Source organism: Pan paniscus, chromosome 11 (genome assembly GCF_029289425.2).
Source record: "Pan paniscus chromosome 11, NHGRI_mPanPan1-v2.0_pri, whole genome shotgun sequence".
In the NCBI taxonomy this organism is placed as follows: domain Eukaryota; kingdom Metazoa; phylum Chordata; class Mammalia; order Primates; family Hominidae; genus Pan; species Pan paniscus.
The window spans coordinates 105,616,721-105,644,707 of NC_073260.2; the positions used below are offsets into that span (position 1 = coordinate 105,616,721).

At 43.9% G+C, this 27,987-nt stretch overlaps 2 protein-coding genes across 5 annotated transcripts in view; one reads left to right on the forward strand and one right to left on the reverse strand.

Annotated features, from left to right (window-relative positions):
* SAXO1 (stabilizer of axonemal microtubules 1) overlaps positions 1–27,987 on the forward strand; it is a 237,103-nt gene that overhangs the window by 113,665 nt on the left and 95,451 nt on the right. The window contains exons 5-8 of one of the 2 annotated variants that reach the window (XM_003822606.5): positions 113–314; positions 955–1,037; positions 14,152–14,299; positions 14,749–14,862. The gene's annotated coding sequence lies outside the window, so the exon portion shown is untranslated. Of the gene's footprint in view, positions 1–112; positions 315–954; positions 1,038–14,151; positions 14,300–14,748; positions 14,863–24,980; positions 25,077–27,987 lie in introns of those variants that run through there. The other variant, XM_063594469.1, reaches the window with a different exon arrangement.
* The window catches only part of ADAMTSL1 (ADAMTS like 1), a 1,021,291-nt gene continuing 1,008,473 nt past the window's right edge, over positions 15,170–27,987 (reverse strand). For all 3 annotated transcript variants that reach the window (XM_034967210.2, XM_063594468.1, XM_003822608.5), the window contains 3 exons: positions 20,216–20,325; positions 19,195–19,415; positions 15,170–17,664 (listed from right to left, as the gene is read on the reverse strand). In XM_034967210.2, coding sequence (XP_034823101.1) covers positions 17,558–17,664; positions 19,195–19,415; positions 20,216–20,325 — 438 coding nt within the window. In that variant the 3' untranslated portion in view covers positions 15,170–17,557. The remainder of the gene's footprint in view (positions 17,665–19,194; positions 19,416–20,215; positions 20,326–27,987) is intronic.

Below are 27,987 nucleotides of genomic sequence, written 5' to 3' on the forward strand. Positions count from 1 at the left end.
TGAGGAATTTTGGTTCTCATACACCATCCCTTTCTCTCCTCTCAGTATAATTATATGACAGTGTTTGGTAACATCAAGGCTAATAAGCTTTCCTAATTTTATCAATTGACAGGAAGGGAAGAAGCTGAAGGATGGGATTGACCTGGCTGACTGAGGAGCACAGACCCTGTTGGAGTGAAGAATTTTGTCTGAGCTTTGCCTTTGTAATGAGGCCATCTTCATGGTGACCCCAGGCTGGAGAGGCCACCCTAGGGCATCCCTACCTTGCCTGTTCTTCTTGGTCTTAAGAAACCAACTCTCTTTGGGAGGCCGAGGTAGGCGGATCATGAGGTCAGGAGATTGAGACCATCCTGGCTAACACGGTGAAACCCTATCTCTACTAAAAATACAAAAAATTAGCCAGGCGTGGTGGCGGGCGCCTGTAGTCCCAGCTACTTGGGAGGCTGAGGCAGGAGAATGGCATGATCCCGGGAGGTGGAGCTTGCAGTGAGCCGAGATCGCGCCACTGCACTCCGGCCTGGGAGGCAGAGCGAGACTCTGTCTCAAAAAAAAAAAAAAAAAACAACACAAAAACAAAACAAAACAAAAACAAAAAAAATCCAACTCTCCCCCTACTACCTATTTCTTTTTTTTTTGGCTTCCAAATTAAAATTTTCTTAATATTATGAAAGTGATTAGTACAAGTAAAACACTTAGAAAATACAGAAAAAATACAAAGTGCCTATCTGGGGCCTCTTCATGGTAGTGAAGAGCATGCATGGTTTTTGGAGTCCAGACCTGGCTTTGCACCTTGGCCCTTGACACCACAAGCTATGAGAGCTTGGTCAAATTCTTCAACATGTGAAAATGTGGATAATAGCAATCCTGGCCTCATGGTTTTGCTGTTTGGATTGAATGATAGTGTATATGTCAGTCACTTAGTCCTGACTCACATTTAACTCTCATTAAATGTAGATGAGGATGAGGAAGACAATTGCTGAATTGGGACTGGCTGAATCTACTTATGATTTCATCAGTCAGTGTTTACAAGTGTGCAGGTAAGGATAACTGCTCATTTTTTATTTAACATATTTTACAAAATAAATATATGTGTATTTTCCTCATACAGGTGAATTACTCTTTAGTTGTTTTGTGTCAGGGTTGCTAACTATGTTTCCTGGAAATCTGGTTTGAGAAAGCAACTGGGCCACGAGGAGGAAAGCAGAGCTGAGCAGATGGGGCACTGGTTTCCTTCTCAGTTCTAATTCATGCACCTCTTCAGCAGGTCTGTGTGTTGGGCTTCCATATTGAGTTTGCTGGTAAAAGGCTCTGTGATGAAAAGACAGGTACACACATGTGCACACACTGCCCTATACCTGGTATGATCTGATTCAACAAATCTGACAACGGGAAACCTTCAAACATGTTGTCTTCTCTCAAAAATGTGTGCTTATACTGCATATCTTCCACTTACGAGAATGAATTGGGAGCTTAATCACCTACCCTAGCCCAGGGTTCCCAAAACTTTAGGTGTGCCATTAAATAAAAATGACTAGAGGTCAAAGATATTAATATAATAGAACAGAAGGGAAAAAAGTGTTATGGCTATGCAGGAAGGCTGTTTCAATGCAGGATCGAGTAGGTTCTTGGGGATGAGGTTCTGGGGCAGAAAATGAGAGTCGAACTTTTACAGCTGAAAGATGGTGAATTCTAGTCTATCAGAGGAAAGGACATTCTCTAGTGAGGTTGATTGGCTGGTAAGAGTGGGCTTTGTGTGGAGCCCTGGGCTGGCTGGAAGTGGTCTGCTGGTTTACGGTACGGTGCCCAGGGGCGTCTGCTGGGCATGCAGTCCTCTTAAGATGGTGGTATCTGACAACCTCAGGCTATGGGCAGGTCTGCCATCCTGTCAGCAGGCTAGGTGACCAGGGTAGGCCTTGTCCTTTGGTTCACGTTACACTGGGGCCACCTGTGTGGGTGGAGATTCTGGTACTTTGCCTTCATTTTGGGGGGATCAGGAATTCACTTTCCAATCCCCTACCCCATTAAGGTCTGAATATAGCACCAAATCAGCTTAAAGGACTCTTCATTCTACTGCTGGCTGCATTTTCTCAGGAATCAATGTCTTTAAAGATGAGCCTCATTTTTTGGCCTGGCTTCAAGCTCTTGTGCCGGACAGTGGTTGGAGGATGGGGAAGGATAGGTCACTTGTTAGTGATGCCCCTGATTATAGCACCACTTGCTCCCCTGCCCTCTGTGGTACCTGTCATTTCAAATCCTGAGCCCCACCAGCTTCTGTCTATAGACCCCATTCTCTGCAGCTCCAGCTCCCTGGCCGTGTCTTCATTCCAGGCTGTGGCTTCCTCTTACACATTTGTCAGTCATCACTCCAGCATTCACCTGCCTTCTTCAGGTTTCTTGAAATCCCTTGTCCTTTGAGGACATTCCTCCCATTTTCTTCATGATGGCATTTTATATTTCATTATTCCTCTGCTGTGGTTTAGTATCGTGTGAGTGAGGAGTGGGAAGGAGTAAGCACAGGCAGGCAGCCCGTTGCTAGACCTGGCCTAGAGCCAGTTGGAGGGGGTGAAGCGCTCATGGGCTTTTACCAGAGTCTTCTCAACTGCAAAGCATACCTGGAGGGTGACTTTGGCTCTGACTGGGCAGAAGGGCAAACCTGGAGCAGAATAAGCACCAGGCTAACTGGTGTGTGCAGGTGAAGAGAACCCTGGGAGGGTTGCTAACCCCTGAACCCCAGGCCATTCCCTGAGGCTATGCTCTCCCACCTCCATCCTCTGCTCCAGCTGTCTGCCTCCACACCCTCTCAGATAGCATCAGCAGACCAGGGGCAGCTAAGCAGACACCACAGCCCAATTCTGACGTCAGGGGCAACAGTCCTGGCTGGGGTCTGAGCTGAGGGAGCCAGCACTGCCTGTCCCATCTTAGGGTTTGGCTTTTGTGTGTGACTTCTAACTGCCTTTTCATTATAGTCTCATTGCCCTAAAATTGAAATGAAGTAATGTAGATATTGAGAATAAGACCCTCCTTTTTCTGCCTTTTTTTTTTTTTAGTGGAGTCTTGCTCTGTCACCCAGGCTGGAGTGCAGTGGCGCGATCTCGGCTCACTGAAAGCTCCACCTCCTGGGTTCATGCCATTCTCCTGCCTCAGCCTCCCGAGTAGCTGGGACTACAGATGCCCGCCACCATGCCTGGCTAATTTTTTGTATTTTTTTTAGTAGAGACAGGGTTTCACCATGTTCGCCAGGATGGTCTCGATCTCCTGACCTCATGATCTGCCTGCCTTGGCCTCTGAGTGGAGCTAACTGCCCCAGGGCAATGAGATCTGGACAAAAACACTTTCCAAAATGACTTGTCCAGAAGATGAACTGAGGGATCCATTTCCTCTGAAAGTGCTTTTTAGCTGTGCAGTTGTCAAGAGGAAGTAGGTGGAGCAGGCAGGGGTGTGCACAGTCCTAATTGAGGATTAATGACCTCCTGGCTCCTCAGACCTGCCCCGCCTTCACCCAGGTCCACATCTGGTCAGCAGCCCTCAAAGTGGGAAGACAGAGGCCTTTCTGAGCATAAATGCTGGGGTTGGGGCAGACAGGGGTGTTTTCTTTGGTAGAGGAGGTTTAGAATTGCACATGGCTGTCTGAGCAGGTGCTTGGCTCCTCCCCACTTTGAGGGTGCAACAGTAGCCCAGGAGCCCGTGACCCTTCCAGAACATGTGCTCCGGAATCTGGAAAACGCATCGGGGCAATGCGAGGTTAGGCCCTTCTTTCAGCCACACTACTGGGCTGCAGGTGCCCTGGTTCTTGAAGCCTCTGGATCCTTAGATACTTACATGAGAAATCTTGATGCATTTTCCTTGTCAACCCTCTAAGTGTGGCTGCAAACCCAGCCTGATGCAAATAAAAAGAGAGTTTCCACTGCTGTGATTGAATCTAACACTGATTTTCATGTTACTCAGACCAGCCAGCCTGCCTGCCTATGCCTCTGCCTACCTTCTTAGGGCCAAGGCTATACTTACAACGACAACAAGGGAGTTTAGTTACCTCCCTGTTGCTTCAAATCCCCATCTATTTTATTATAAGATCATAAAACAGGGGAGTCCGCAAATACCCTTTAAACAGGCAGTGACTTGAGAGTTATAGGCAGAAAAAAACGCCTGAAAAATGACTGAAATTTGACTTCTGTGCCAATGGATGACTTATGAAGAAATGGAATTTTTGGACTATGAATGCTCCTGGCCTTAAAAAAAGAATTTTTCATTTTAAAGTTCCTAAGCAGAGTTCAGTGCTTACTATCAAGTTGGAGTGGTTCTTTTCTTGGCTAAGTAGTATAACAATTCCCATATTCAAAGGTCAGTTATTTAGAAACTTTAGCTGTCCAAAACCAAGGCAGGAACCTGGAAATAAGTGACTTTTAAATTGCCAAAATCATCGACACATCGACAGAGATTTCACATACAGAAACTTAGGTACTCTACTCAGTACATACCCCTACCCTGGCTCTTACTCTCAGCACACTGCCCCCGTCCCCGACTTTTGTTTTTTAAACACACAATTCCATTGAGTTTCTTTCATTTTGTTTACTAGCTCACAGCAGAGCACTAGGGGTTGCTGCTAGAGGTAGACACATTTAAACAAAGCAAAGTGACAGCTGATAGCTTGGCAGTGAGACTAGAGGCCCAAAATATTTTAAAATGCAGAACTCAAAAGTATAGCAGCTCAGGAATTATGACCCCAGTATAATAATAAAAAAAAGACTGTATATACACACATATTTTGTTAAGTCTGGAAAAATATACCATGGTTTGTGCTTATGACCCCAATTTAGTAAAAAAGAATAAAAAATTATATACATACATTTTTAAAGTCTGGAAAAATGCATCAACAGTGTTGGATAAATGAATTCCCATTTGTCTCATTTATCCAGAATAATAAGGGAATAGGGATTTATAGTATTTTAATATTTGGTTAACCTATAGGTAATATGTATTAGCCTTTCCCAAGGTGTTTTCTATGGAATACAAGCCTTATGATATGGTCTTACAAAAAAAATTCACTGGACACATAAGTTTGAGTAGTGCTGTATATTATATCTCCCTGTTGGAGATTCATAATGCATGTTAATATTTTGAAGGCTCTGTGAAGCACTATAGTAAAGAAACCTTGTTTAACTTTGTATAACCCAGTGTATGAATCAGCATTCTTGCAATTACAAGTGCTTAAGCAAAAAAGAGGATTTATTGGTTCAGGCAGTTGAACAGTCTAGGGCTTTCTCTGTTGACTTTAGGCATAGTTGGAACCAGGGGTGTCAGGGATACAATGAGGTCTTGGTCTTCACCTTTTGGCTTTGTTTTCTTCCACAATGCCCTCTTACATAGGCCTTACAACATCCTTTTAGCTAGCAATCCCAATGGAGAGAAAAGGGCCTTTGCTTCCCAGTGGTTCCAGTGAAAGTACCTGAATTGATTCTTGCTGGGCTTGAGTTTTATGCTGATCCCTGAGCTGATCATTGTAGCAATAGAAAATACTAATCATCCAGGCTTGAATTGGGGTCCACCCCTGGACGGAGCAGTGTGTATGTGTGGGGTCAATCTCGTGTGAACTACATGAACTGCATGACGGCTGAAGGGGTGGGGTGGGTCCCCAAAGGAAAACTGAGGTGTAGTTTCCAGGGAAGGGAGGGATGAACACTGAGCAGGAAGAAGCAACATTTTTCAGCTCTGACGATAGAGCCCTTTTATTGTGTAAAACCTGTTGGAACACACATGGAGAAGTACTGCCAAGTACTCATCATAAATTTTTCAAATAAGTTTAGAATACAATAAAATACACATGCCATGCAGACATGTAGTTCAATCTATCTTTTATGATTCAGAAATCTCATTGGATCCTGTAGCTTCTCAGGGTCAGCTCTGAGTGTTAAAATATCCTGGTTGTTGACAGTTTAGATCATTTGGCTTCTTGATAAATGAGAGGTTATGGTACAGCCAAAATGCAGGACACAGAGGGCCTGGGAAAATTCATTTATGATGGACAATGGACTCATGCGAGTATCACTTGCGTAAAACCCCTTCGAGTTCTAAAAGCACCAGCACATCCCCTCTCATTCAATCCACGCAACCCCTCTCTGTTGTTATTCCTGCCTTTCCAGGCAGGCAACTGAGGCTCAGAGAGGTCATACAACTTGGCAAAGTCCTCACAGGATTGCTCAGGGGATTAGAGGAAATGAGGTTTGTAAAACAAACCTTGTGGACAGTAGTTTTTGAACGGTACCTTGGAAGAAGGGGAGCGCTAGAGAGATGCAAGAATAATCTCTTCATTCAGATTGAGAGAAAAGAATGAATTTTGGAATACTTTTAAAGGGGCATGCAGTTTACAGGTGTATGACCTAAGAAATAGGTTGAAAAAACTTTAGGAACAGTAACCATGTGTGTGTGTGTGTGTGTGTGTGTTTGTGTATGATCTTCCACTGTACCTAGTATAGAGTTAGCATCCAGATCTATTCAATAATTGCTTCTGGGAACACAGATACAAAAATGTTGATTAGATTCCAATAGGGTTTTTTTACACGATGTTTATTTATAAGACTAATCTGTAAAAAGGAATGATTACAGCCAGGAGTTGAAGGTTATTTGAAGAGACCATTCAGTGTTTAAGTTCTTGGTTTGAAACAGTTAGTCACTTTAGGTTGGATTCTCTTCACTCTAGAAAACAATTCCTTTGGATACACCAAGGAAAAACGTATTTTTGTCTTGTGATTTGGTAACACATATTCACATCTTGGAGTTTGTCTTATAAAACCCCAAACGATGGTATTTAGGAAGCATTTATCTTCTTGGTTAAGAAGCTCAGGAAGATTCCATGAGACTCCTACTTTTGTTTCCCGTGGGCTCCGGGAACCTGCCTGATTTAAGACTATCACAGTGCCCTTCCCCACCCTGTGCAGCCCCTCTTTCAGAGTCCTGGGTCAGTCGTTCTAACATTCTCTTGTCCCAGGGCACCTCCCAGGGAGCCTGCCCAGATGGCCCCCAGGTGGTCTTCAGCTTCTTCCAGGCATTCATTTTCTCTACTTGTCCAGCGAGTTCCCTGTGTGGTAGGTGGGGACTCAGGAACCCTGTCTTCTCCCTCCATATGTCCTGTCATGTAAACCGCCACCTCATAGATCTGCCTACTTCCTCCTCCACAACCCCTCGCAGCTGACTTAGCTCTGGTCATCAGGATGGATGGGATGCCATGTCATAGCATTGACCACATCCCTCCGTTCCTCCCTCTGTCCCTCCCTCCCTCCCTCCGTCCCTCCCTCCCTCCGTCCCTCCCTCCCTCTGTCCATCCCTCCCTCCCATCCATCCATCCATCCATCCATCCATCCATCCATCCATATATATGTACTTAAACGTATTCATTCTTTCCAAAAACGTCTATTGGGTGCCATGCACTCTTCTGGGTGTTTGGGCCTACATCAGTTAACAGAGCAGACTCAGATCCTGCTCTTGTGGAGCTTATGGTCTAGTGAGGGGGAGATAAACATTAATAATAAATAAGCATAATAAATAATGAGCAATTATATAATGTATAATTAAAATAACACATACTAAATAATATAAATAAAATAACACATACTAAATATAAAAAATATGACATATCATATTAATGATCTGATATGTCAGAAGGCAACAAGGAAAAGGTCGTTGGGATGAAGAGGCTCAGGTTCTGGGAGGCACAGGTTTCAGTTAATGGAGCCACCAGGAAGGGCCTCATTGAGAAGGTGAGATTTGAGAGGCCTGAAGTAGGAGATGAGAGAAGGAGCCAAGTGGCTGTCAGGGAGCAGCTAGAGCACAGGCCCTAAGGTGGGCATGTTTCTGTCTAGCTGTGTTCAGAGAGCAGTGAGGAGGCCAGTGAGCACCTCACAGGCCATTGCCAGGAATTTGGCTCATATTCTGAGGGGTGCCAACATCAAGGTTGGACCTGAGAAGTGCCAAGATCTGGTGTCTGTGAAAATCATCACTGTGGTCACCCTGATTGCTTATGCAGGGGAGCACAGGCTGTAGGGGAGCACCGGCTGTAGGGGAGCACAGGTAGAAGCAAGGCCTAGTAGAAGGCTTATTCCATAGGAGGCAATGCAGGCTCACACCTGGTGGGGAGAAGTGGGGGCCATGAGAAAAGTGTCACGTTCTGCATGTGTTTCAAAGGCGGGCCACATGAAGTTGCTGATTGGATGTGAGCTGGGAATAAGAGGACTGAGCATGATGCCAAAATTTTGGGTTTAAGTGACTGAAAGGACAGAACTATCATCCATGGAGAAGGATGAGGGTGGGATCGCTACAGGCTGCTTCTGGGAATTGAGGTATGGTGGGGATTTGAGGAGAACCTGCAGTGAAGGAGGTCTTGCACTTCTGCTTCCTGCCATGGTCCCTGAGAAGTGATTGCAACATCCTTGATTTCTGAAAGCCTTTCCTCTGTTTCCCTTTTCTGTCCCACAGCCTTTAGGGAGAAAGGGGTCTTTTCTGACATCCTCAAGGAAGGGTTTTCTAAAGTCAAGGTTACCAGCACCAGGGTTGGATAAGTAATAGTGACTGTGCTGTGTGCTTTGAGGGAGAAGGGAGGATGGGAGTTAGCTCAGGCAGTGGGAATAGCTTCCTGAGATTGTGAATATCAGCTGAAATGTGACCTGCCTCCCTTTTCTTTCCCTTCCTTCCCTTTTCTCCTGTGTCTCCTCATCCCAGGCCTCTCCAGCCAGTTAGCCAGATCTTGTCCCTTAGGATTTCTTCATCCTTTATCATGTCATACAATTTAGTCTTCTCTTGGTCACTTTCTTTTGTATTCCCACCCATCATTTTTTCAGCAAAACAAAAGATCAGTTTTTCAGCAAGACAAAAGATCAATTAGAAGAAGAGAGGTTGTAAATAATTATACAATAAATAATATAATTTTATGTTTCCACCACAAATCCAGACCTGGCCCTGAAATTAGTGTGCCCTGGAAGTGTGCCATGGGGAAATGGAGGAGAGGTGAGGAGGGAGGTAGCTTTGTGAAGATAGGATTCTGTACCCTTGATAGTGACTCTGGATCTCAGGCAGCATCCAACTCTAAAGGCTATCAAAGATGGAGGGGCCCAGCTCTCTGCCTTTGCTGCAAGGCGGTGGGGAAAAGAATTGGATAATTGGTCAATATTTAAAGACTTTATGTAACATGGATTTTATAGCCTCCATACTTGACCTGCCCTGATTTAACAAGAGTGGATGGTTGTGGGTGGGGTAGTTGCTATTCCATGGCTCATGAGAAGGTGGAGAGTGGAAGGAGAATGGGGCGTTCATGGAACTGAGGCCAGCCACCCAGAGAGAGTGGCCAGAAATGAGGCTGGGCTGTTGTAAGGTGCTTCAGGATATTTTAAGGAGTTCAGTCCTAACTACAGTGGGAAGGTATAAAGATTTTAAAGCACAGGACTGATAACATTCAAACCGTGTTTTGGGAAGGTCTTTATTGAACTGATTTAAGCCATTTTTGTTGATCAGCAGTTCCCAAGTTATCATGGTGAAGATGGGTAGCTCCCATCCATGAGAGGCTGAGGCTGCGTCTCCACCCACACAGTCTCAGTACCTGAGGTGGTGTGTTACAATGAAAACAAGTCTCAGACCAAATTCTGGCATGGGCATAAATGCTAGCAAACTGGTCCAAAGTACTTGTGTAACCTGCTCCCTGAACTTGAATAAGTCTTATTGTCCAACCCTAGGCACCCTGATAAATGGTTAGTTACTCTAAAGTGAATGTTCCTAAAGTAAGATTAGCCAAAAACTTCCCTCTTCAGACCAGGCAAACAGAGTTGGGCACATAGAACCAAAGACAACACTAGACTTGGATCATCAGGCTACTGGGTTTGCTGGTGTTTTAGTCGATTTGTGCTCTCAGGAGTACCACGGACTGGGTAGTTTATAAAGAGCAGACATTTATTTCTCACAGTTTTGGAGGCTGGAAAGTTCAAGATCAAGGTGCCAGTGATGACTGTTCTCTGCTTCCAAGATGGCGCCTTTGATGCTGCATCCTCCAGAAGGGAGGAATGCTGTGTCCTCACATGACAGAAGGTAGAAGGGCAGAAAGGAAATGGACTCCCTCTGTGAAGTCTCTTTAGGGAGCCTAATCCCCTTCATGAGAGGAGGAGCCCTCATGACCTAATTGCCTCTTAAAAGCCTCACCTCTTAATACCACCACATTGCCAACAGCTGAATTTTGGAGTGGAGTAGGGGCACGTTCTAATGATAGTAGCTGGATTCTCAGATTATCTGTACAAGGGCAGTCATGTTCGTTTCTTCTCTCCAGTCCTCAAACACAGCGTATTTCACTACTGTGTGACTAATAAACTTTGTATAATTAATGAACTTTCTAGTGCAGATTTAGATAATAATATTTGAAATACTTGGGATGGTCATTTCTGGAGGGTGGATTTATGATTGGGTGTTTTAAATGTTATCTAACTGCCCCAAGAGTACAGATTTAAGTTAATTTTATACATATGTATCAGTTTATACTGAAGTTTTATAGGCAATATAACAATAGTTTTAGCTGTTGTGTGGAAAGTGGATTGGTAGAGACCAGAGTAGATTTAAATAATCCAGTTAGAAGACCTTTGCAAATGCCTCAATGAGAGAAGATTACGAATAAAGAGAGCAATCACTGGGTGCTGACTGTGGAAGGGGCCAAATGAGGGAGAAGAGCTGGAGATTCCTCAGAACCTGGACTTCATAACTGTGGTAGGACACACTGTCATTTGCTGTGGGATGTGTCTGTTTCCCAATTAGACTGTGAGCTCCCTGATAGCAGGGACTAGGCTCTCATCCCTGTGTCCTTGGAGCCCAGAGTTGGTGCTTAGCAAAGTGTGTTAAACTCCGAGGAAAAGGAAAGGTATGTCATGGAAAAAGAAATCAGGAAGAAGAAGATGAGATGAGAAGGGATGGACACTCATCTGGGAAGGGTTGAGCGAGGACCACCAGGGCTAGATGAGGACTTTGGTTGTTTTCCATCCCTGCTTCATACTTGGCCAAGTACGAAGGCAAACCCTCACTGTGCAAAGAGTGTGGAGGATTCAGGTCATGGGGGCCTGCTTTTAGGGGGTTACCTTGAATCTCTTCACTGTAGTAGGGAGGGGCGTGTGCAGGCTGAAGAAACTCGGTTCAGGAGTCCATGGAGCTGGCACCTGCCCTGTGCTCTGGCACTGAGACATGCTGACCTCCAGCCATGAGACAGAACCCAGATGTTCCTCAATAATCAAGTTATGTCTTGATAAACCTATTATAAGTCAAAAATATCAGAAATGAAAAGTGTGTTTCTGACTTAGAGTATTTTAAATTTATGACGAGTTTATTTGGACATAGCCCCATTGTCAGTGAAGAAGTGTACTGAATGTGTATTGTTTTTGCACCATTGTGTAAAGTTGAGAAATTGTAAGTCAAACCATCGTAATTCAGGGATTGTCTGTAGATGGGTGACTGAAGAACAATTTTGCCGTTCTTCACTAGCCTCAGCCAAGCCATTTCCTGGCCCTTCTACTGTTATTTAAAAAATGATGATCAGGGCTTAGGAGAAGAAAACCAATCTTTATCACCACACTCCTGGGCTTCACCACTAGACATTTCCTCAACTTGCTCACCCGGTAACTAAGTTGTTCACAGCTTGTCTACTATGCTTCACAGGATTTGTAACGTAACATTGTAACGATGGCCACCCTGGCCATCATGAAGTTCCGGAGAGGGAGGCAGGTTTCCCAGGCTTCTGCTTTCTGGTCTGAATGTTGATCATGCAATCTCTCAGGCTCTCCTAAGCATTCTGCTTAAACAAACATTATTTATGTTCGGCAGTAGAACCATTCCTGACTGTCTGCTTTTTCCTCACTCACATAAAACCTCACATTTAATTTCTGTTTATACACATATAAACCATATCTTTAGGGGGCAGCCTGGGAAATCCTAGGTTGGAGATGGAATTTGCCTTTTGAAAACACAGAGGTGAGTGACATCTGTATATTGTGTTATCAGAGGCATGACATGTGCTTGGTTGGGACCAGGTGCTTTACAGAATCTGAGTGAAATTGTAAAACGAGTTGACAAGGCAGCAGCCCAGTTCTTTTAGCAAAGGCTTGATTACCAATATCTGCCTTTCAGTTTTGGGGTAGCAACAAAACAGCTGAAAATCTTGGGGTACTACGTATAATAAACTGAGGTTTGGCCAAAGAGAACAGTCTCTGACAAGCTCATAGACATTTGATTTGTAAAAGCATCTCCAAGTGAACTGGGTGAGTGGAGAGCAGACAATAATTTGAGGTTAAACTTGGAGGATTGTAGAATTCATTGGGTATTCAAGTCTTTACTGTTTACTTCAAGGCCTTACATCAATCAATACCAATATTGTCCTAATTGGCAGTATGTGATGTGGGTAGATATAACCTTCTCTGATTTAACTCACATTCAGTGCAGACTGAATCTGAATCCTGAAGTCTATACGTTATAGTGGGTTTACGGAACAAAATGAGGAACACAGAGAGACAAGACCAAAGGGGAGTTATGCCTTATTTTGTTTCCTGATTTATCCTTCCCTGGGTTAATTCACCTAACAGGTCAGTTTTCATTAGGTTACTTCCCAAGTGCTCCATCTTTTTCTCTACCCCACCATTCCCTGACCCTTTGTAGATGGCTTTGAATTCTTTTGGGAATGCCGCTAACAGATGGTTGAGATCTAACTTGTCTCATTTTAGCTGAAAACCACCAATAAAGGTGGACTATTTCTTTGGGTTCATTTGCAGGATGAAGTGAGGGGATAACTGCATGTTATTTATGAAAAACTCAACCACTTGCAAGTGAAATACCCTTAGTTTTAGCTTTTACTTGTATATTTGCCCATGAATGAATATTTCTCCATACTTTTTAGTTACTTGAAGGAAATGGTAGTTATGTGTACATTTGGGTGTTCTGAGTTGAGTCTAGGCAGTACATTGGAATTATAACATTTCTCCTGGGAGGTAATGTTTCTGGAAGTTTGTCAGTTTTTTGGTGAGGTTTTGTGTTGGCTACATGGACTGATAGGTTTTCTTCCAACACATAGAACTTGGTTCATTGATGTCTTTCTTGTTTATACTTTTGCGTAGTTTTTTTTTTTTCATTTTTTTTTTTTGTGAGATGGGGTCTAACTCTGTCACCCATGCTGGAGTGCAGTAGCCTGGCCACAGCTGACTGCAGCCTTGAGCTCCAGGGCTCTTGAGAAGCTGGGGACTACGGGTGTGAGCCACCATACCCAGGTAATTAAACATTTTTTTTGTAGAGACATGGTCTCGCCATGTCTAGGCTGGTCTTAGACTCCTCAAGGGATCTTCCTGCCTTGGCCTTCCAAAATGCTGAGATTACAGGTGTGAGCCACTGTGCCTGGCTGTTGTGTAATATTGAGCTTTGAAGGAGCAATTGATTTTCTTCTCAATTAAAAATGGAAACATGGGAGAGTCTTTCAAAGCTGACAATGGGAAGTAATGTAAAATATCAAAAATTCCGTCAGCCCTGCCCTTCATCTCCCTGTTTCTTCCAAGTTAACTTAGATGATGCTGATGATAATAGCAATTAACAGTCAATAAGTGCTTCGATGATATGCCAGATACCCCCCAAGCTTTTTTTTTTTTTGAGATGGAGTCTTGCTGTGTCACCCAGGCTGGAGTGTAGTGGTGTGATCTTGGCTTACTGCAACTTTTGCTTCCTGGGTTCAAGCAGTTCAATGTGAATTAATGAATGGTTTTCACACAGCCCTACCTGATGAGGTATGCTGTTGCAGGAAGAAGAAACTGAGGCATAAATGAGATTCAGTGACTGTCGACCACTCTGATCTTAATGGGATCAGGGATTTCCTGGAAATCTTTGAGGCTAAGCAAGGACTCTATGCTTTTGGCTGGAAAAATTTACATACATTGTATTTGGGCCCTTCCCACCATTTGAGCCTTACTGGGTTTTTGCTCTGGCATTTCCAGCTCCTCCCTCCTGCCGTGGGGCCTCTGTAAGACATTGTTTGGTTGCTGGTCTGTGAATATGTATAGTTTTAGCATTGGCTTTTTCTTTAAAGCAAAACCTAAAACCTCTTAAAAAAGTAACTGAAATGTCAAGAAGAGCTTTCTGGTATATTTTCACACTGTTCGACAGGCCTGTGGTGTGCCGGGGAGAGCTGCTGGCAAACCGGCTGGAGTTGGGCTTTCTGGAGCAGCTCTCACCATAGACTCTGCATGGACATCTTCTCCGCCTGGCAACGTGCTGCCCTTTCACTAGGGCCTGTTTATAAAGAGTTCTACAGGTGTGCTTTTTTCCCCCCGCACTTCCTACAGTAGCTGTTTTTATTAAAATGCTTTAAAAATAGGGAGCTAGAAGTGCTATCATGGTAAAAGAACTGCCTTTAGGGCAGGAGAAAGTGACAATTTCAGTAAAATGTCCTGTTACTGTCATTGACCAACCTTAAAGCAGTAGGGAAGAATGGCATGCGTGCCAAAGGTGGCCGTGGCACAGCAGTTGCAGGCAGCGGGGTTGGAGGCAGCATGGTGGGTCAAATCGAGTCTTCGGCTAGAGTAGGACTGCCTGACTTTCAATCCTAGTTCCCCCAGCTGGGTGACCTTGGGCTTCTTTGGGCTGCTATTTTCCCATATGTAAATGGACATAATCATAGGGCTAATGTGAGGATTAAATGTAGTTGTGATCCATAAGTGTTAGTCTTTATTAACAGCATACATCCGAACTTTCACCATGCAGCTGCCTCCCGCTGTGTGTGTCTCTGTTGGTAGGAAGCCTGATGAGTGAGGATCATTCCACACCCAAGTCTGCATCTCTCCCAAGCGATGTCCCTGTTTGCTTCACTTCCCGAAGGTACTGTGGCTCCCATCTTCCCACCACATAGGGCTGTCAATGAGTTAACTGTCATCTCATTTGGCTGCACTCAGCCTGAATGTGTGTACATCTACAAACGCAGCTTCTTTGGGTTTATTTACAGAGCTAGCACTTCTAGGCATGGGCCCCCAGCTTCCTGTGTAAAGATGAAAACTGCAATCCTTCCACTTCAGCCAGACGCAAATAACTGGCTGGGAACCACCCAACTGACAGGGACTTCTCTTGCTCCCTGCATAAACCACCAGGGGAAGGAAGGCTGAATTTAATAGAGACTCAGACGACAAGATTTAAATAAATAAGCTGTATTATCTGTACAAAAAATACAAATACAGTTTTGTGTTTTAGAGGAGAAAGTGCCTCCTTCCACATTAGCCAGCAGCCTTCATTGTCTTGTGGTGCTGCTGAGTTGCAGTTCACAGAACAAACATTAAATGTACATTCATTTCATGCAACGAGCATTCTGCTTCCCATCCAAACCTAGGTTCTGCCAGCTCACTGAGACCCACTGCCAACTGCTCCAACCCAACATGGAGCTGGAGGATGCTTGCTCTTTAGGAAATGTAAATAGTGACCACTGATTTTCAATCACTATCGAACTAGAAATAATTAACCACATTAGTAGTAGTATGGAATTTGTCTGTCTTTATGATTCCATGCATAACTATTATGCCACAAATGAATTCCCTCTTACTGCCTCAGCATCCCATGTTAGTTTTTATAACACATCCTGTACAGTGAATGGATCCAGAGTTAAACACCAGGTTCTATTAAAAATAGGAAAAATATAATAATCACTACTGAGTTTACAGGAACACAACTGCAGGAAGTTAGTTAATAAAGTCCCCCCAATAGTTTTGTTTCTGGATGACAATGTACAATTATTAATATTGCACTTTTTAAATAAGAAATCCTAATAAATATTCACAAAAGATATACAGACATAGAAACCATTCTTTTTTATTTTAAACAGACTTTACACTGATTTTTTAGTAACATGATTTCTTAGAGCCTGTTTTTGTGGTGAGGAAGAAAGAGACCCAACTTAAAACTGTCCACAGCTCACTAGGTGGGGACACAGATTAATATTGTCTTCCTCTCAAATTTTACTTCCAGGCTGGCTGGAAATGCAGCCCTGATGTCAATGGTAGCCCGGGGTGAGTGGCATTTCATGAGGGGAGGCTTATCTGTGGGTAAGGGACTCTGGCCACCCTTGCTCCTAAACTCAGGCCACGCTAGGGAAGGAGGCAAAAATTACTTGGCCAAAGCTGCTCGGCTTAATGAGGATTTTGCCGAAGAGTCCCAGAGTTTTCATTTTGCTGCTTGACTTTGCTCCAGCCGCCTCACCACAGCTGATGAGTGTGGCTGCAGTGTGTGAGCTGCTTTGCCAGGGTGCTGCCTCCACCACCCCGCCTTGCTAGATAAATACTACATGCCGGAGGACCTGCAGACCCTGGGGTGGAGGCTGGGAGAGGGAGGGTGTACTGTGGACACGCATAAACCCATTGTCCACCCCGGTCCCTGGGCCAGCTCTGGAATGAAGAGGTTGCTACAACCTGACAGCCTGACAGATACTCTCTGGCACAGTGACTAGTTAATGGGTTGATGTTGATAAGTTAACCATAGTCCCTGGCCCTTCGGTGGAGCAGCAAAGGTCCTAGAAGGCAAAAAACCTGGGCCATTCATGCTCAAAATGGCCCTGGCCCACAGCAGCAGTTAGTGCGGGGCTAGGGGACTTCGGATTTAGATAAAGAGGTGCCAGGGTGGCCTTACTGCATGGCGAGACCCACCTCTCACTGGCTTTGCTGCAGCTGCACAGGCAGGACGTTGACTCTGATAGCCTGGGAAGTGGGGACTCCCACGCAGCGCAGTGCTCTGTTGTGGGCAGCAGGGCTCTGAGCATGCGCACATGCATGGGATCAGAGCTGGTCCATGAGCCTCATGCAGCCTGGAAGCCCCTGCTCACCCTGCCCCACTGGGGAACACCACAGGCTCCTTTTTGCTTCTGTCCCTTCCCTCCCCTCCCTTCCTCATTTTCTGCAATGTTGTGTGCCTTAGAGCCTGCTTTGTTTGCTTTTTTACCTCTCCCTACTGGTGATCTGAGTTCTTCTCTCTCTGCACTCACCCACTAGAAAAACTGATGTTCTGGGCTAGTTTCTGCCTCAGCATGGTGTCCCCTCCCCATTTGTCCTAACTGTGACTAAAGGGATATAGATGGGGAAGAGGAGACAAAGGAGCGAAACACTCCTGTGTTTGTGATAGTGCGCTTCTAGGAAAGACACAGGAATTTGTCCAATGTTTGCACCAATAGGCTACAAACCTTCTGGCTCCCTGCTGTCCCCAGGGGCTGTGCCTGCCTCTTTCTAGGTCTTTGAGACCCAGGTTTGGGAGGGAGGAAGCTCTTCAAGGGAGCCCCCACTGTCTGCCTGGCCTGCTCTGCAACCTCCTTTAGACATCTGTCCTTTCCTTTCCCAACATCCTGTCCTCCAGCTAACTGAAAGAGAAAACACGCGGACGTCCTTACGCTTGAAGGTGGAGGTGGAGGAGGTTGGAAGGGTGTGTGTGGGGTGGGGAGGGGGAAATAAATAAATAAAACGAAGAAAGCTTAGGTTCTGTCCGAGATGGTTGCGTGAGTCCTTCGTGTGGCCAGGGTAGAGATTTTCCCCACACCCTATCTTCACGCTTTGCCACAAGTTCCACAGCAGCGAGATTTAAACTGGCTGAGTTGGCAGAGTTTCAGCTGTTTCACCTTCTCGCAGTACCTGGTGGTGTCTCTGCACTCCACTGGGAAAGGAGGATGGGGTCGGGAGAGGAGACAGAAAAGACATGTGAAACAGAGACTAATGAACGCAGCCTGTGTGAGGTGCAGCCGGGGGTTTCAGCCACTGGGGTACATCCTGGGGTCGGCCTTGGCCACCGCTCTCCAGCCTAACTTTGACAGAGCTCAGCCACTTGCCCCCCAAGGCTGCCAACAGCAGGGGTGGCACCAGCCTGCAGCTGTCTGGCTGAATGATGGGGCCCCTCCCTGGGCTGTCTGCTTGTTTTCTGCAGCTCCCTCTACTTCCTGAAGGTGCCTGTTTTCTCTATCTTCTTGGGATTACCTCATCTCCTAGGTGATCACCTCTCCCCCTAGGCAAACCTGCCTTTTCCCGTGGGTTTTGGTATTTTAAGTAAATGACTCTCCTCCTCAAGATGGTTCCCAGCACTGCATCCTCCCCAACTTTGCAGGAGTGTGAAGTGAGACTTGCGTCGGGTGCCCCCATCCCCAGGCACTTGGGCCTACTTTCTCTGTTAAGCTTTATTTTCATGTGCCCTCCAGTCTCTCTTCCTTCTACCCATCATGCCTTAAACACAGCACCAGGACGTTCTAGTTCAGTGTTGGCACAGACTAGATGGTCTTAAATATTGTGCTGACTTGGTTTGGTAAGTTTTAACTATGTGCATTGAATATTGCTGCTCTCTGAGCATGGTGAGCCGCTGACACAAACATGGGTTAACACTACCCGAGTACAAAGATCATCCATCCCCCAGCGTGTAAAAAGAAGTGGGCTATTTGCCTACATGGCGTCTGCCTTAGTGTTGGGAATTTATTGCTCAGTGAGGCCCAGTTGGGGAGAAAACTGCACAGCTACATTTGGTTTTTACTTCCTACTCTTTGCCTCAAGCTTTGCCGCCTTTCTCATGGGTAAGTACCTCTGATTTGGGTTCAGAGGAAGAAAAAAATAAACTCCTTCCCAACTGGAATACAAATGATGGTATTGGGATGACGAGGAAGGAGTGAAGTGAGTATCAAATTCCAAGGCTGGGGGGTCCTGGACAGTTCCAGGGGATGCCTGTGGGGTTGGGAGGGAGGGGGTCAGCTGGTCCTTGTTGGGTGAGAAGCAGAGGTGTGATGGGCGCAGATCTGGTTGGCTGAGCAGGAGGCACTCTGTGCTCCTTTAGAGTTAACAGCATTTTCTGTTTAGTAGCCTGGCCCCTGAGAGTTGTTGATGAGTCAACCCCTGTGGGCACCAGCCAGACTGACTGCAGGGGAACTGCAGGCTGATTTCCTCCAGCACTGGGCCAATAGCACCTGGCTCTCTCAGGGCCAGGATGGAGATCGTGGAAGCCCTTGGGGCATACCCTGTCATGCTTATATACACCTCTCTGCATACACCCATGCACCCCACTGAAAATGCTCAACTCCACCACCAGCTCACAATCCCTGGGGAAGCTGACCCCATGCCCTATGCTCAGGGTCGGTCCCAGGGACTGCTCTCTGCACTAGATGCTCTATGGGGAATTTGCAGAAGGTTCTTTGGGGTTGGAACATACTGTTTTCACATGGGGTGATGTTGCAGCGCTGCCAGTTGGCAGGCCGGGGCCCCCAGGAGCACAGGTGCTCAGGCACTGCCTTGTTGGTGCGGGCATGCACACACTCCACACGCCGGGACTGGAAGCCGTAGTTGCCACAGGTAGCTGTGCACAGGGTCCACAGGCTGACTCTCCAGTGTACACTGCAGGCCTCTGACCAGCAGTTCTGGGTGCTCACAGGCCTGCAGGAGGATGGTGGCAGGGTTAAGGTTTGCTTCTGTGGGGGCTGAATCAGGGCAGATGTGAAAATAGTGCTGCAAACTCAGAAATGTTAGGTGGTTCCTCAAGAACTTTCAGCGTTACTAGACCTGGATTCTGATTTCTGTGCTGTTACTAAAAGGCCATATGATCTCAAGAAGACTATTTCCTCTTACTGGGCCTCCATCTGCTCTTCTCTGTAATGAATAAGGATCTCACTGCATGACTAAAGAATGAGCTCTCCCCATGTGGACACTGGCAGAGCCTGGTCTCACAGGCTGGGCTCTTAGGTGGGGGTGCTGAGTCCCCTTGCCCCAGGGGGACATCTATAAGGAAGTGTCATAAGGATGGGGACTGGATAGGAATGGTAGGTTGAGACTCAGGAACAAGGGCTCTCATCTTAGCCTAACTTCTAGAGGGAGATCAACAAGAGTGAGGGGCTTGAGCCTTTGAGACTTGGTGGCCGCTGTGCAGACCTCACCTCCTGACCACCCTGGGGCTAGTGCGGGTCTCTTGAGGTATGAGGCCTCTCTCAGAAGAATAACACCCTTGCACTCTTCATCACTAAGAGAGAAAAGCCCAGCCTAGCCCATTAGATAAGCACAAGACCGACACTGAGTCATCTGCCTCTGGGGAGGCCAGTGGCTTGCGGTGAATGGAGATGGAGTCCCAGGCAGGTCTTGGGACTGTGGTAAGTTAGTTGGAGGAGAAACATTCACTCAGCACCATCTTTCCGTGCTGTTGACATGGGGCTGGGAAAAGGAGATTCAGGGCTTTCTCTTACCTCGGAAGAGCACTGCACTGCTCTGATGGTAAGGTGATGCCATCCCGTGTCTGGCAGAAGACTTGTCTGTGTTGCACAGCTAGGTGAGGCCCGATGCAAGGCCCATTGCACTGGAAAGCAGAAAAAGGTAACATACAGCACATTAGCCAAGTCAAGGGTGGAGGCCGCCATGCTTGGGCTGCATGGCATGCACGATCCTTGTGTAGGTCTTGTTGGAGGCTCTCAGACCATTCATCTTTCCCCTCTTTGGGCTAACTAAAAGACACTCACTGATACGTTTTCTTTATCGGATGGTTAGATTTCCTGTGGTCTGTGGGCATTCTGCCAGCAAATGGCTAATGGTAGTGTAGAACCAATAAGAGAAAGTCAAGCTCCTCTCAGATTAATCATATGAAAGATATTTTGGCATAATATGCTAGGAATGTGGCAGTAGACTGTAGAACTGAAGACCCCTAAATAGCTCCACCCCTTCGGTGCAGAGAGGGTAATATGGTTTATCGTTTTCTTGCTAAAGTCATCCAAATAACCAACTCCATCCTTTCTTACCCTGGCTTCATTTTCTGCAGGTTAAACCTAGGATGACTGAACAGAAAGCAGACTTAGGTATGCAGAGTCCTCCCTCATATTCTCTTGCTATGTGCTCATGGAGATTGTTAAACTTTCCCCAGAGTTCATGGAGCCTGACCCTGTCACAGTAAATACACCTAGCAACAACTGTCTGTGAAATACAAAAGCAGCAGGCCTTTAGCCAACATCTAGCCAACATCTGCTATTTCAGTAAAACAAGAGGATACGCATCCCATGGAGGTCACTTTAGAACAAAGGCTCTTAACTTGGGGGTCTTTGGATCCCTAGGGTTCCACTGGGGGTGGTGCTGGGGTGTTAATCCTTAACAGTATAAGCAAAAGTTTTGTGTTTATTGGCTTTTTTCTAGCAAGAGGTTCCCTCTAGCTTTCATCAAGTACTCAGAGGGATCCATGACCTCAAAGGTTAAGAACCACTGAAAGAGCAGGATTTAAGGTAAAAGTAGCTCTCTTGGGTCAGACAGCTGTGCCCAAGGCGAATTATTGCTCTTCTGGACTCTGAAGGGCCCAGTTTGACACTATTATTCACAAACACATGGAGGGTTGGGGTAAATGTAAAAAAAAAAAAAAAAAAGCCTCCTTAACACCAATGACTGGGATTTTTTTTAAATCGTAAAATACACATAAACGTACCTTTTTTTTTTTTTTTTTTTTTTTTTTTTGAGGCAGGGTCTCTTTCTGTTGCCCAGGCTGGAGTGCAGTGGCACAATCTCAGCTCACTGCAGCCTTCACCTCCCAGGCTCAATTGATCCCCCGACCTCAGCCTCCTGAGTGGCTAAAATTTCTCTCTTTAACCGTATTTTTAAAAATAACTTTTTTTTTCTTTTTCTCAGATGGAGTCTCACTGTCACCAGGCTAGAGTGCAGTGGCGCAATCTCGGCTTACTGCAACCTCTGCCTCTCAGGTACAAGTGATTATCCTGTTTCAGCCTCCCAAGTAGCTGGGACTACAGGCATGTGCCACCACACCTGGCTAATTTTTATATTTTTAGTAGAGATAGGATTTCGCCATGTTGGTCAGGCTGGTTTTGAACTCTTGACCTCAGGTGATCTGCCTGCCTTGGCCTCCCAAAGTGCTGGGAGTCCAGGTGTAAGCCACCGTGCCTGGCCAAAAAATAACTTTTTATTGTGAAGTACAGTGTGCATACAGAAAACTGATTAACAACCAGGTGTGGTGGTAGATGCCTGTATTCCCAGCTATGCAGAAAGCCGAGGCAAGAGTAAGCTTGAGCCCAGGAATTTGAGGCTATAGTGCACCATGATCATGCCTGTGAATAGCCACTGCACTCCAGCCTGGACAACATAGTGAGACCCCATCTCTAAAAAAAAAAGTGATTAAAACATGAAGTATATCTCAGTGAGTTACTACAAAGTGAGTATAGTTGACCTTTGAACAACATGGGTTTGAACTGGGCAGGTCCACTTATACATTTTTTTTTTTTTTCAACCAAAGGTCTTGGGATGTGAAACCCATGTATGTGGAGGGCCAACTTTTTGTATATGCGGGTTCTGTGAGATTGACTGCAGGACTTGAGTTTGTGTGGATTTTGATATATGCAGGTGCTCCTGACACCGATCACCTGTGGATACCAAGGGACAACTGTAGAGAAGCAAAGCTAGCTGCATGGATGTCTCTACCCCCTTAGAAGGAAACTGTGGTTGGTTTGATGCTCTACTGTCAACCTTGACATTCATTATAGTTTTTGAACAAGCAGCCCCACATTTTCATTTTGCACTGGGCCCCACAAATTATGTAGCTAGTCCTGTATACACGTGAAGAAATAAAATGCTGTCAGCAACTCAGGAGCCTACTTTGTGTCTACTCTCTAGTCTCTTTCCTCATCTGCACATGTAACCACTGAGACTTAACTTTTAAAACAGTTTAGTTTATGCCTGTTTTTGAAATTTACATAAATGAACCATATTTCATGTTCGTTTTGTATTTGGTGTTTTCTTACTATGTATTATGTATATAACTGAAGTTCATTTTCATTGATGTATAGCACTTTATTTTATGAACATACCATGGTTGAATTTTCCAGTCTACTTTACTTTTGATTAATACTTGGTTTCTTTTTTCTTTTTCTTTTTATGTTTTTTTTTTGAGACAGAATCTTGGAATGCAGTGGTGTGATCTCTGCTCACTGCAACTTCCACCTCCTGGGTTCAAGCAATTCCTGACCCTCAGCATCCCAAGTAGCTGGGACTACAGGCGCCCACCAACACACCTGGCTAATTTTTGTATTTTTAGTAGAGATGGGGTTTTGCCATGTTGGCCAGGCTGGTCTTGAACTCCTGACCTCAAGTGATCTGCCTGCTTCAGACTCCCAAAGTGTTGGGATTACAGGTATGAGCCACCATGCCTGGCCAATCCTTTTTATTTCTGTAAGACTGGTAGTAATGTCTCCATTTTCATTTCTGATTTTAGGAATTCGAGTCTTCTCTCTTTTTTTCTTTGCCAATATAGCTAAAAGTTTGTCTATTTTGGTCAGTCTTTTTGAAGAATTTACTTTTGGTTTTGCTGAGTTTTCTTCACTATTCTCTAATCTTTATTATCCTCTTCTGCTAGCATTAGGTTTAGTTTGCTCATTTTCTATAAATTTTTAAGGTGTAAAGTTAAGTTGTTGATTTGAAGTCTTTCTTTTTTAATGTAAGCATTTACAGCCATAAATTTTTCTCTTAGCACTATTTTCTCTGTGCTCCATATATTTTGGTATGTTGTGGTTTTGTTTTCACTTGTCTTAAGGTATTTTCTAATTTTCCTTGTTATTTCTTTTCTGACTGATTTACTGTTTGTGTTTTGTTTGATTTCCACGTATTTCTGAATTTTCCAGTTTACTTCTGCTATTGACTTCTAGTTTCCTTCCCTGTGGTTGGAAAAGATACTCTGTATACATTCATTCTTATCAACTGTATTAAGAATTATGTTTTGGCATAACATATAGTCCTTTTTTGGATAATTTTTCATGTGCACTTGAGAAAAAACAAGTATTCTGCTGTTATTGGGTTGAGTCCTCTGTATGTCTGTTGCTCCAATTGGTTTATAGTATTGTTCAGTTGCTCTGTTTCTTTACTGATCTTTTGTTTAGTTGTCCTATCCATTGTTGAAAGTGGGTTTCTGAAGTTTCTATTATAGAACTAATTATTTCTCCCATCAATTCTGTCAGTGTTTGATTCATATACTTTGGGGCTCTGATGTTTGGTGCATGCATGTTTATAATTGTTATATGTTCTTGGTATATTGACCCTTTTATCACTATATAGTCTATGTTGTTTGATTTAGTATAGCTACCTCAGCTTTTGGTTTTTATTTACATGGAATAACTTTTTCCATTCCTTCACTTTCAACCTAATTTTTTCTTTAGATCTCAAGCAAGTATTCTGTAGACAGCATAGAGTTGAATCATGTCTTTTTTATTTTTAACATCTACTAGGCCAATCTATGCCTTTGGGGGTTTAATTCCTTTAAAGTAATTACTGATAGGGAAGAACTTACTTTTGCCATTTTATTATTTGTTTTTATGTACACCTTATAGCTTTCCCCTGTAATTCCCTCCACTTATGTTGTCTTTTGTGATTAGTTGCTTTTTTATAGTGACAAATTTTGCTTCCTTTCTCATTCTTCTTTGGCTATACATATTTTCTTTGTTGTTACCATGGGGATTACATATAATATCCCAAAGTTATAATAATCTAATTTGAATTTTGATATCAATTTCATACAAAACTCTACATGTATACCACTCTGTTTCCCATCCCCACTTTACATTATTGGTTTGAGAATTATATCTATATGCTGTATATTCACTAACAGATTTATAATTACTTTCTATGCATTTCTTTGAAATCCTATAGAAAATAAAAAGTGGAGCTATGAAACAAAATAATACTGGTTTTAATGTCTGCCCGTCTATTTACCTTTATTGGAGAGTCTTTATATGTTCAGGTGGCTTGGAGTTAACTAGCATCTTTTTATTATAACTCAAAGGACTCCATTTAATATGTCTTGTAATCAGGAATAGTGGCAACAAGCTCCCTGGAATGTCATAATTTCCCCCGCATTTTTGAAGGACAGTTTTGCCAGATAATTCTTGGTTAATAGTTGTTTCTTTCTGTACTTTATAATTTTTCTTTTTTTTTTTAAATAAAGAAAAAGGGCTTATTTGGCTCATGGTCTTACAGGCAGTATAAGAAGCATGGCACCAGCAACTGCTTGTGGTGAGGCCTCAGGAAGCTTACAATCATAGAGGAAGGCAAGAGGAGCTGGCTTGTCACATGGTAAGAGAGGGGAGGGAGGCACCAGACTCTCTTTTGTTTTTGGCTGTCCTTATATTTTTACATTACCAAGTCTTTGATATTTCTTTCTTTTCCTTCAACCTTTAAGTTCTGGAGTACATGTGCAGATTTGTGCCATGGTGGTTTGCTGCACAGACCATCCCATCAGCTGGGTATCAAGCCCAGCATCCTTTAGCTGTTTGTCTTGATGCTCTCCCTCCTCCCACCCCCACCCCCACCACCAATAGGCCCCAGTGTGTGTTGTTTCCCCCAGTGTGTCCATGTGTTCTCATCATTCAGTTCTCACTTATAAGTGGAAATATACGGTGTTTGGTTTTCTGTTCCTGGGTTAGTTTGCTGAGGATAACGGCTTTCAGCTCTATCCATGTCCTTGCAAAGGACATGATCTTGTTCCTTTTTATGGCTGCATAGTATTATGGTTTTATGTACCACATTTCCTTTATCCAGTCTACCCTTGATGGGCATTTGGGTTGATTCCATGCCTTTGCTATTGTGAATAGTGCTGCAGTAAACATACATATGCATGTATCTTTGTAATAGAATGATTTGTATTCCTTTAGGTGTATACCCAGTAATGGGATTGCTGGGTCAAATGGTATTTCTGCCTCTAGATCTTTGATGAATCACCATACTGTCTTCCACAATGGTTGTACTAATTTATATTCTCACCAACAGTGTGAAAGTGTTCCTTTTTCTCTGCAACCTCACCAGCATCTGTTTCTTGACTTTTTCATAATCGCCATTCTGACTGGCATGAGATGTTATCTCATTGTGGTTTTGATTTGCATTTCTCTAATGATCAGTGATGTTGAGCTTTTTTTCATATGACTGTTGGCCACATGAATGTCTTCTTTTGAGAACTGTCTGTTCATGTCCTTTGCTTGCTTTTTAATGGAGTTATTTTCTTGTAAATTTTTTTAAGTTCCTCTTGACTGGATTTAGACCTTTGTCAGATGGATAGATTGCAAAATTTTTCTCCTATTCTGTAGGTTGTCTGTTCTCTCTAATGATAGCTTCTTTTGATGAGCAGAAGCTCTTTAGTTTAGTTAGAACTCATTTGTCATTTTTTGCTTTTGTTGCAATTGCTTTTGGCATCTACATCATGAAATCTTTGCCTATGCCTATGTTCTGAATGGTATTGCCTGGATTTTCTTCTAGGGTTTTTACAGTTTGGGGTTTTACATTTAAATCTTTAATCCATCTTGAGTTAATTTTTGTATAAGGTGTGTGGAAGGGGTCCAGTATCAATTTTCTGCATACAGCTAGCCAGTTATCCAAGCACCATCTATTAAGTAGGGAGTCCTTTCTCCATTGCTTGTTTTTGTCAGGTTTGTCAAAGATCAGATGGTTGTAGGTATGTGATCTTATTTCTGAGTTCTCTATTCGGTTTCATTGGTCTATATGTCTGTTCTTATACCGGTACCCTCCTGTTTTTGTTACTGTAGTATAGTTTGCAGTCAGGTAGTGTGATGCCTCCAGCTCTGTCCTTTATGCTTAGGATTGTGTTGACTCCTCGGGCTCTTTTTCAGTTTCATATGAATTTTAAAATAGTTTTTTCTAATTCTGTGATGAATGTCAATGGTAGTTTCATGGGAATAGCATTGAATCTATAAACTCCTTTGGGCAGTATGGCCATTTTCATGATACTGATTTTTCCTATCAATGAGCATGAAATGTTTCTCCATTTGTTTGTGTCCTCTCTGATTTCCTCGAGCAGTGGTTTGTAGATCTCCTTGAAGAGGTGCCTCACTTCCCTTGTTTGCTGTATTCCTAGGTATTTTATTCTTTTTGTAGCAATTGTGAATGGGAGTTCATTCATGATTTGGCTCTCTGCTTGCCTGTTGTTGGTGTATAGGAATGCCAGCAATTTTTGCACATTAATTTTGTATCCTGGGACTTTGCTGAAGTTGCTTATCAGCTTAAGAAACTTTTGGGCTGAGACGATGGCATTTTATAAAGGGTCATATCATCTGCAAACAAAGATAATTTGACTTCCTCTCTATTTGAATATGCTTTATTTCTTTCTGTTGCCTGATTGCCCTGGCGAGAACTTCCAATACTACATTGCCTAGGAGTGGTGAGAGAGGGCATCCTTGTCTTGTGCTGGTTTTCAAGGGGAATGCTCTCAGCTTTTTGCCATTCTCTATAATAGCAACTGTTGATTTGTCAAATATGGCTCTTATTATTTTGAGGTGTGTTCCTTCAATATCTAGTTGGAGAGTTTTTAAGATGAAGGTGATGTTGAATTTTATTAAAGGGCTTTCCTGTGTCTATTGAGATACTTGTGTTTTTTGTCTTTAGTTCTTCTTATGTGAGGAATGACATTTATTGACCCAACCTTATATCCCAGGGATGAAGCCAACTTGATCATGGTGGATAAGCTTTTTGATGTGGTGCTGGATTTTCCAACTTGGTTCTGTTCTCCCTGTCTCTTTCAGGTACCCCAATCAGTCATAGGTTTGGTCTTTTTACATAGTCCCATATTTCTCAGAGGTCTTGTTGGTTCCTTTTCATTCTTTTTTCTCTATTCTTGTCTGCCTATCTTATTTCAGAAAGATAGTCATCAAGTTCTGAGGTTCTTTCTTCTGCATGGTCTATTCCGCTATTGATACTTGTGATTGCATTGTGAATTTCTCGTGTTATGTTTTTCAGCTCCATCAGGTCATTGTGCTCCTCCTCTAAACTGGCTATTCTGGTTACCAGCTCCTCTACTGTTTTATTGTGATTCTCGGCTTCTTTGCATTGGGTTACAACATGCTCCTTTAGCTCAGCGAAGTTTGTTATTACCCACCTTCTTTTTTTGAGACGGAGTCTCGCTCTGTCACCCAGGCTGGAATGCAGTGGCATGATCTCAGCTCACTGCAACCTCTGCTTCCTGGGTTCAGGTGATTCT